Consider the following 9,701-nt stretch of genomic DNA (forward strand, 5'->3'; position numbering starts at 1 on the left):
CAGCCGCGCAGCCTCCGCGCGGCTTGGCACGCGCGTGCTCGCGTCTCCCGAAAATCTCGTAAGGTACCTTGAAAGTGACCGCACAATTGTAACGTCCCTTTCCGGATGCGCAAAACTGGCAGCCGAGTAGAAAACCTGACTGCATATTTAAACAGGAAAAAAAAAAGGGGGGGGGGGGGAGACTTTTCCAAACAAGAGACATGGAATATGGCATGACAAATATTCAGGATTAGTATTAATCTATTCGGATGTGATAGGAATGATTGGGAGGGGGGTGGGAAAAAAAGGCATTCTCCATTTCTTACTAATACAACACCAAAATAATCAGAAAAGTTGCTACACTGTTCTTCGTTCTCATTAAACTATGACCATCAACACCTGTCCAAACAACGTTTCAGATTTTGGAAAAAGTTGATCTGAAGACAAATGTTATGTGAGTTTTAAAAAACTTACCATGTACCTGCTGCTAAAACAAATATTTTTTTAATTATGGAAACCACACACTACAGAATTCAGAATATCTCAGTGAGATAAGGAATATACAAAGCCATAAATGGATTTATAAACTGTGAAAAGCAAACCAACTGTCCTGGTTTCGGTAACACACAAATAAGGATACTTATTGAATATATAAATAGTTTGATATTTTAGAATGTCATTCTGATGTTTGAGACCCAATTTATGACACTACCTTTATGTGGTTTTGAAAAAAATTAAATAAAATACATGGCATCCTTACTTTTCATGTAGAAGAGTGAGAAAAAGGTTTCCATCTCCTTATCTAATAACCCTGCATACAGCCAAAGTATTTTGTAAAGGAAAAACATTTCAGAATCGAGCACATAATTAATTCTTACCAAGGAAGTAAATGGCAAATTGAAACAGCAAGGCAACTATTCATATAATCACAGGAGTGCTATTTTGAATCCGTTTCAGCTGCCAGCCCTTTTACCCAACTGTTGGAATGAAAAGGAGAATGAAGGACTGGAAATTATTTCGCAAATAAATACGAACGCAGGTATAAGGTACGGGATAGAAACCTATTAACCATGCATAGTAAAGGCCTCCCTCTTTGCAAAGAAAGACTGTGGTTTTCAGTAGCCTGTATTTCAATACCTCTCCTTTAGATGGGCAGGCTGAGCTCTGAGAGGCTTCTTACATGGCTACCTTCATCCTTTTGGTAGCAAACAGGATTTGTTTCATCCTTCCAGACAAAAAGCCAAGCCATGCCCCAGGAAGCCTGAAGTCGTCCACATGCCCTCCCCTCCTCCCTCCTCTGCCACTCCTCCTCCTAGCTCTTCTCCGAAACGGAAAGCAGGACAAGGAGCACGCTTTCCCCCCAAAAAACAGGCTGGGGGCAAACACGATGGGAAAACAGACAAAGCACCAGCCGTCCCCGCCCTTGGGATGAAAACGGGTAGCACCAAATCGTGGAAAGCTCGGAAAGAGCACCCACGCTCGCTCTCTACACAGATATATAGGATGCAGACTGGAGGGTACTGCCAGGCACGTTTCTGCGAACAGAAAATTAAGTGACTTACTAAGGAACAGGAGTTGTCTGGAAACAGTGCGTGATTAAACTCACAAAACATCATCACTTGGGTTGTGAAATATTTATGTCTGTGAAATATTTATAAAACTGACGGGCAGCCTGACAGCAGAATTAGTCCTGCACTGACATTTTTGTATGGGCTTTTTTTTTTCCCCTCCGCTCATTAACTCTGTTTAGGTCTGTTTGGCTACAATGTTTTTACACTGTGGTTTTTTTGTTTGTTGTTTTTTTTGGGGGTGGGGGTGGTGTAGTGTTAAGAAGGGTAAAGGAATGAGGCTGTTGCAAGCAAAACAATTTTCACTTATACCACTGCGTATTTTTGCTATTTTAGGGAATTCAAAATAGGACAAATATAATCTCCTCCTCACAATAAAGCCACACTTTAGAGGAAACCAAGGCAATTCTAAAATGAGCCTCCCCAGCTGGGACACGACAACCAGCTGGGACATGACGGCCAGAGACCCATTCCTCTGTGAGCGGGGTGCGTTATATCCACGATAAATGGGAAGGAACACAAACAACTGAAGTTGCTCAAATCTTGCTTTTGTCGATAAACTCTAACAAAACAAACTTACACCCACTGCTAAGCACTGCTCATCTGATTTACCCCCTCTGCCCCATGTGAAGAGGCATTTACATGAGGTCTTGACTGACACACCAGGACACATGTGGAGCCAGGAATCCAGACGTCCTCCCAGGCAGCGGGGCGCGAGGCCCCACTTCAAGCTCTGAGCCATTAGCTAACGAAGGGGCACAGTGCTTCCAGTTTAAACACGCGGTCTAAAAAGTTTAAAAGCATTTTATGCTTTGCAGTGTCTTATGCTTTCCTTGCAAGGCAGGAGGAGGAGGCTCCGTTCAAAGTTTCCAAAATAATGCGTAGGCTCTGTTGTCGTGCATCGGAGCGGTGTCTCTGTGGCAAGAAATAGCGTCTTGCGTGACCCACAACATGGCACAAGGATGTGTGAAATGGCTTGAGGGTTCAAAGCCTGAAGCTTTGCAGGTGGAGCAGGACATAGGAAACCCGCTGCGAAGCCAGCCGTACTGCCTGCGGAGGATGGTCCCGTTACAAGCTATGGCCGGAAGCACATGCGGGCATTGCCTGGGGCACCGCTAATACCCAAGGGCCAGAATCACGCTGGGAGGTACGTTAACATCCTCAACCTAGTCCAAACACGAGCAACTTAGTCTTGCCAAGCAATGTTTCACCGGCTGGCCCTGCTCCTGCTTCAGGCACCAGTGCAGTCGCAGCATCTCAGTGTAGTTCTCATCTGGCCTCCAGTGAGGGGGCTTTGAAACTCTGCAAGGCAGCGCCTGCACTTTTTAGCACTCTCTTTGCCTGGTCACTCTCTGATCCGCTCTAGCGGGTGATCCCAGACCTCTGCCAGGTCACCTCTGCCTCAAGGTTTCTCCTTCAAGGTCTGCTTAGTATAAGATCATTTGTGTTTGGAATGGTTGTTCTAAAATAAAGATATATACACCTTTCTTTTGAGCATTTCACCTTTTTCTTCTGATCCTTTATAAAAAACCAAAACAAAACCACAAAGACACAAAAAACGAAGTACCAACTCCCTGCCCCTTAACTTCCAGGTTGGTCTGGAAATTTAACAGATGTTTTCTCTTCTGAATCGTGTACAGGATCAATTGAAAGCTCACATATGTTTTACAATTAAGAAGTTACATTTGTGTAATAAGAAGTGTTCATTTCTCTTTCTTCTCAGTGAAAACTTCTGTCTCTGGTAGTATCAGATTTACTGATACTACCCCTCTTAACAGCAGATGCTGTAGGTCTAAGTTCACAATAGACGGGTCCCATACACTCTTCTGAAACTCTTCTTTACCTTATATCTCATCATCATCATGAAGCACGTATCTAAATATTTGGGAACTGAGTTAATGTGTGCTGGTGCGTCTAAACATATTAGTAGTATTTAATGCCAGACACAGCATTTTGATCTAGCTAAGCACAAGTGAAACTACCAATGACCATCAAATTTCCGTGATTTCTGAAGCCTAAGGCCTCCCCCCTCCTCAAATTTTTCCCTTTCATTCTGTTATTAGTAATTAAGACTAGAAAGTTGAGCTCATGATCAGGTCATCACACATACAAGGACGTTACACTGACTGCAATTTCTCCTTAATTCATCATTAGGAAGCAGACTCATATGCCAAGTTTGAGAGCACTTCGTCATATTAAACTGTCTTGAAAATGCAGAGAGGGTGCTGTGACCAGAAGAAAGCCCTTCCCTTGAGGGCACGTCACTCTGCATGAGTGGGTTTCTGTCCAACACACTTCTTCTGCCAAAAATTCTCTGAGCATTCTTAAACTGAAAAATGCGAAAGACCAGTGAATTACTTCTGCTGAGATTTCTGCCTGAAAGCAAACCATGAGCAGCATGTCCTGCTCTGCTTGGATCCTCCCCTCACAATTCGTAGTCTTGTATCGCCTTTCGGCAATAGCAGTGGGAAAAGAGCTCTTAAAATTACACGCAACTGAGACAACCTCTAATAACTGTAAACATGTTATTATAAAGTTTACTTGTCCAATATGACAGTCATATCCCAAAATGGTATCTCAACAAAGTCTCATTCTTCTCTGCAGATGACCAGACCTTATTATGGGCTCTAAGAAAACTGCTGATTTCCATGCGTGACTCACCACTTCACCCCCTCCTGCATATCCTCTTCCTCCAGCATAGTGTGATCAGGATCAGAACTATGATGACAATTAAAATCCCCACAGTAATCGTCAGCCAAAGCAAGGAGGATCCCTCTCCTGTGAAAATAAAACAACAAAAAAAACACACCAAACTAAGCTAGTTTATATAGGAAAAAGAGCAAAAAGGGCCGCAAGGATGCCCGATTCATGGCAATGGTTCCTCATCGAGATTGTGAAAGTTATTGCTAAGCTACATGAAAGCAGCAGTTGCTCAAAGGAGAGAGGGAATGTGTGTATCTTCAAAGATAAACTTACTTGCCCACCAAAAATGCTTTGTGAAGAAAAGATGTGCTCTTGTTCATCCATGGCAAAGAAAACTGTCATTCCCATGCCTGATACGATAGTTGGCATGCATACGTAAGCAGAACTTCATACAAGTCATGACACTTTCTGAAGAATTTTTGTGTTCATCCAGAATTGAGGGTTTTGTTTGTAAAATGAAAGTTATTCTTTTTACTGTTAAACACTTATCACTGTCACAAAGGCTAAATTAACTTTCAGAAAAGAAGACAGGCTACGTTTTGAAGCCTGCTCTACCCAACAACTGAGAGCAAATGTAACTCCCTGGTTTGATATTGCCACTTCATTTGACTTCCATTAATCAAAATGATAATACAAAGGCTCATTTCAATCCTCACTGGTATTAGCTGGAAAGCTTTCTGAATAAAAATTTATTTGAATCAAGCCAAAACTGTCATGTCTTTAACAAAGCTAGGTTGAACTATTCATTTTAATTTCTCTGTATCCAAAATAGAAGGTAGTTTAAACAACAAGCTATTAGCTGATTTTTCATTCTTCTAGCAAGGAACAAGAGTCTCTTTCCTTTTCCTATCGTTTCCTTAAAACAATACACATTTCCTTTTTAAAAGGCCAAAACAAAAGAAAATTGCATTTGAGACAGGACAAGAAGATTCATTATGCTTTTTCAATTAGTATCACTCAGAATTAAGAGCTAGTTTGTTTTTGAACTTTCAGAGGGAAGATATTAAAAGTCAGATCTTACTCTTTACTACTATTTGTATAACAATCACTCCTTAAGCATGTAATTTGGGAATTAACCCACAATCCCAAGCTGCTTTTCTTGTCTTCCTATGTTCCAAGGTCTTCCTTTTAAGGCCCTGGATTTGGAGAGATGTAAGTTTTAAATCACCTAAGTCAAAGGTCCTGTGTGAACTGAGAATAGTATTTCAGCTTTTAATGTTTTTATTTCTCATCTATAAAACTGGGATGAAAGTCTTTCCAGCAGAACAGAATGTTGGAAGAAGAAATAAATTAGCACTACAAGGTATCCAGCCGTTACCTTGACGTATTTAAGATTTCCTCACTAAACCAATTTAAGTATCTTCAGCTGAGCACCTTCTTGCCTGCCTGAAAATACTATTCCTCCCTGACCATTACTGCAACGCATGTGGGTCTTAGCAAAAGTGTCAGAGAAACTGAAACATAATACACAGGTTAACCGTACCAAAACATGTAGCAAGTTTAACGGAAATGTTTGTTAATTGTCGTTCAGAGATAGTTTGTTATTAATTTCAAAGCTTCCACTTCCATGTTCGTTAAGCGACCCACAGAGTTTTTACTTTATCTAGATAGATAACAGATGACAAATATTTATATCTATCTCTGGACTGTCAAAGAAACTATGAAGGCCTGAGTGAAAACTGAAGTTCGGCTTGCTGCAAAATGCTTGGTGCCTCTAAAACCCATAGCTCCATAGCTGACTAGTCTGGCTTTATTTCCCTCTTGGAGAGGATTCCAACATGTTAATCACCTCAGAGACGGCAATGAACACAAAGTAGGATTTCCTTTCTTCCTACTTGGCACATACACATTTCACTCCTGCCTCTTCCCAGCGGATTCCTATCCAAACATGCTATTGCAAAACATAGAGGCCAAGAGAACACTATCAGGTAGCTTGTATCGTTCACCAACCTCCTTTAATTTTCACCGGCAATTCCATTTTTTCATTTGTGTTGCTTACTCTGCAGGTCAAGTCCTGCGCACCGATGCTCTGAGTGTTGTAGATCTCCAGTTTACTGGTGATGGACACCATCCCATTGGTGTGCCTGACCATCTCCTGTGTAGGAGTAGAATTGAACAAGTTGTTCCAGGTGATGGTGGGCTCTGGGAGGCCAACAGCATTACAGACGGCTACCAAATGACCTTCGGAAATGTTGTAATGGACAGACGCATTGAGACCTTCCAACACACAAACAAGACAGTCCATCAACACAATGAGCACCTGGTCATAAGCAGTGATAGCAGTTTAACCATTATCAATCAGAGCAATGCATACTGGATTCACACTGAGCCCCACAGCACAAGAATGCAAGAAGAGTTCATTGGGTCAGGTTCTCCCCCCATGATTCAATACTCCTTTCCTTATAGTGAAGTTATATACCCCAAGGGTTTCACTCAACCTGAAATCCCAGGATTTAAAATAATCTGTTGGAGTAAAACCATTTTTTGGTGCGTGCTGTTCTCTTATCTGCTAATTCCCATCAACAGTAGGCTTTGGCACAGCAGCTCACAGCGCTGGGGTTGTACCCGGCACCAAGAAGGAACTGCAACAGGCAGCGTTCGTTTGCCCAAGTTCCAGCTGAGACTGCTTGGGGGCTTACAAACAAAGATCCCACCCCTTGCTTTTTAGCTGCTACTCTCAGAATAACAAACAAGGACAGCCCAGAGCCAAAACCACCACAACAGGCTCGAATCTGACCCCACAGAGTCTTGTTCACAGCAGTAACGCTGTTTCTACGCCGTGTTCCACCGAGGGATCCTCCTAATCACTGCAGTTTCTGAGTCTGCTCAAGGAAAAGCTGTGGGTGAGAAAACACCTCATTTTCCACTAGAGACATATCCCTGCAGAGAACCTCACCAAAGACACTCAGGCAGGTACGTCCCGAGAAGGAGCCGAAAGGGAAAGCATTGAAGAGACACGTGTAACACCCTGAATCATCCATTCTAGTGTCCCAGAAAGTGATGCTTGTCTCATTGAGTACCAGACTCGTGAAATTCATGCGGTCTTGATAGGGCTCGTGAATCTTTAATCCTTTTACGGTACTGTATGTAGCTATGTTATTGTGTGATTTTTCAGAGTCCTTTTGCCACGTCACTTGCAGAACATCCTTGGGTTCTGTCAGGGCACAGCCGAGAGTCACACTGTTTCCCACCTTCACGTTTCTGTGTTCAGCCTGCGGAACCACTGCAGTGACATGAAATAGTGAAATGGGCAGATCTCACACATATTCAGAAGCCTAATGCTGATTCTAAGGCCTGGATTACCCACAGACACAACAATTCCATCAATTACATATTATTTCTATGGTTTTCCCCCTCCAAGGAATCCTCCTCCTATATCCTCCTAGAAATCAATGAAGTTATGTTGATTTACACTGGCTGAGGCTCCGGTTTTCTTCTGAACTGTTTAAAAGAAAAAAGACATACCCTATTTCTGTATCCATCCTGCAGACTTCCCACTTGAGTTTTATTAAATCAGCTCACTGCTTCCTATTCTCAGCAAAGACACAATTTTTTTTCCTAAAAGCTAGAGGAAGATGGAATGCACAAGGGAAGCACATACCAAGGCATTCTCCAAGAACTGAGCAGCAAAATGGGCTAAAGAAAATTTCTGGACTATATAGCTTCAGAGTTTGCAGTGCATTTCAGAGGGAGAGGGGGGGAAAAAAAAAAAAAAAAGAAGGAGATTTGTTCCCAAGGGGAGATCTCCTATGGGAAGTTGTGAACTCACTTGAACAACAGTGTCCAATGTCATTGTAGATATGGGATGCTGCATGTCCCTCCCATCTCCAAATGCTGCACCAGGATGTCTTGTGTCACATCTACCAGCTCCATGCCTATGCCTTAGTTGTCTAATGTATGTCAAATGGCACCAGCAATCTGTATTTCACCTATTTTTGCCTCTTACTCTGACTGTCAAAGCCTCAGGAATCAGAAACCAGTTCCCCAACCATTTTCAGGCAGATTTCAGGAAATTGAACTTACCATTTGCCTTTCCAAGCCCAGAGCAAGCCAGACATAAAACCAGAGCTTGGAAAATCATTTTGAGAAGGAAAATCTGCTTCACCTGAAGAAAGATGAGGACAGATGAGTGACTCAGATCATCTTCTGGTGATACCACATCTCCAGGGTGCAAACATTAACGGTAGCTTTGTCATGTGAGAAAAACATAGTTCTGGGGGCAGGCAGTCTCATTACACAACACAGAAAGTGCTCCAGTCAAGGTGGGAAAAAAATGGAAGCTAAAAATGTATTAATTCACTGGAAGCATGACGTACTGGTTGTCCAGCACTAGCTGTGGCACTGGGAGTGAGGCAGGGTTAGCTTGTGAGATCAAGGGATAAACTGAAAGCAACTTCTCTGAGGACTTCAGGACTCTGCATTTGTCCAAAATTGCATGAATTGGGGAAATTTTGGGGCATGCTGCACCTGCTCCATACAAATATATTTCCAAGGTGAGAAAAGGGCAAAACCAAAGTTATGTTGCTGCTTTCCGTAGTGGACAGCTTTTGACCTGCTTCCTGTCCCCTCAATCAGTTAATACTGCCACAACACAACTGAATTGTAGACCTGCCTGAAACATATTTAAGTGGAAACGTCATTTCGCATCAAATGTACAGGTCACCTACACCTGAGTTTCCTTGCCAACACCTGCAAAACTAGCTGATGCTTCCTGAGAGTGTCTTCTGTCAAGAACACAAGCAAAGCCCAACATTTTAAAGATTTTCACAACATGCAAAAAAATAGAAGAGAAAATCAACTGTAAAGCATTTCCTATGTTATCATATGGCTTAAAAAAGGAGGACTGATGAATAAATAAATTAACTAGAGGAAGGAAAAAAAAAATTGTTTAAAAAACAATTTCCCAGCAAACCTGGCCACACAATGCATATGTGCACAACCAGTGGCCTCCCTTTAAATTTTAAATACAGTGTGCTACAACAACGCTCCTGACACAACTCCGCAGTTACCAAGCACGAATACAGACCAAGTTCTTAGGCGTCAAATAAAGAAACAAGAAACCACCAGCAACAAAGCCCAAAGAATGATGAATTTGCCAGATAATACAGAGTAGTCAGATCCTTGTGGGTGGCTCTAAGGAGCTCAGATAGATACTCCTAAGCACATGGAAAAATCAAGGGCCAGCACAGCAAGCCAGAGAGAAATGTCAAGTTATAAAAGTGTTTATAAACCAGTGAAAGATGCGCCACAGCTGCAGGAAAGCAGAGTTTTCAGTAACAACCTTCTGCCTCACTGCTTTAATACCCCTTAAAGTGCTTAACACACCATTGCTCGCACCCGCTGCAGCTACAAGATTTCAGAGAGTGAGGAACCAGCCTATTGTGTAGCTATTGTGTAGCTATACCGGTCACCAAAAAAGTCCCTTTGGGTCACAAGCTCAATCTAGCATAT

The 9,701-nt window shown here is 42.3% G+C and overlaps 1 protein-coding gene across 1 annotated transcript; it reads right to left on the reverse strand.

The window, feature by feature from the left end:
* Positions 1-4,212: 4,212 nt before the first annotated feature.
* On the reverse strand, positions 4,213-8,349 carry LOC104615351 (OX-2 membrane glycoprotein-like). The gene is made up of 4 exons (XM_010292806.1): positions 8,274-8,349; positions 7,147-7,473; positions 6,201-6,467; positions 4,213-4,325 (listed from the first exon to the last, which is right to left on the reverse strand). Exons 1-4 carry the CDS (start codon positions 8,329-8,331, stop codon positions 4,213-4,215), a joined length of 765 nt encoding a protein of 254 aa, XP_010291108.1. The 5' UTR covers positions 8,332-8,349.
* Positions 8,350-9,701: the final 1,352 nt, after the last annotated feature.

This window comes from Phaethon lepturus, unplaced genomic scaffold (assembly GCF_000687285.1).
Source record: "Phaethon lepturus isolate BGI_N335 unplaced genomic scaffold, ASM68728v1 scaffold41998, whole genome shotgun sequence".
NCBI lineage: Eukaryota > Metazoa > Chordata > Aves > Phaethontiformes > Phaethontidae > Phaethon > Phaethon lepturus.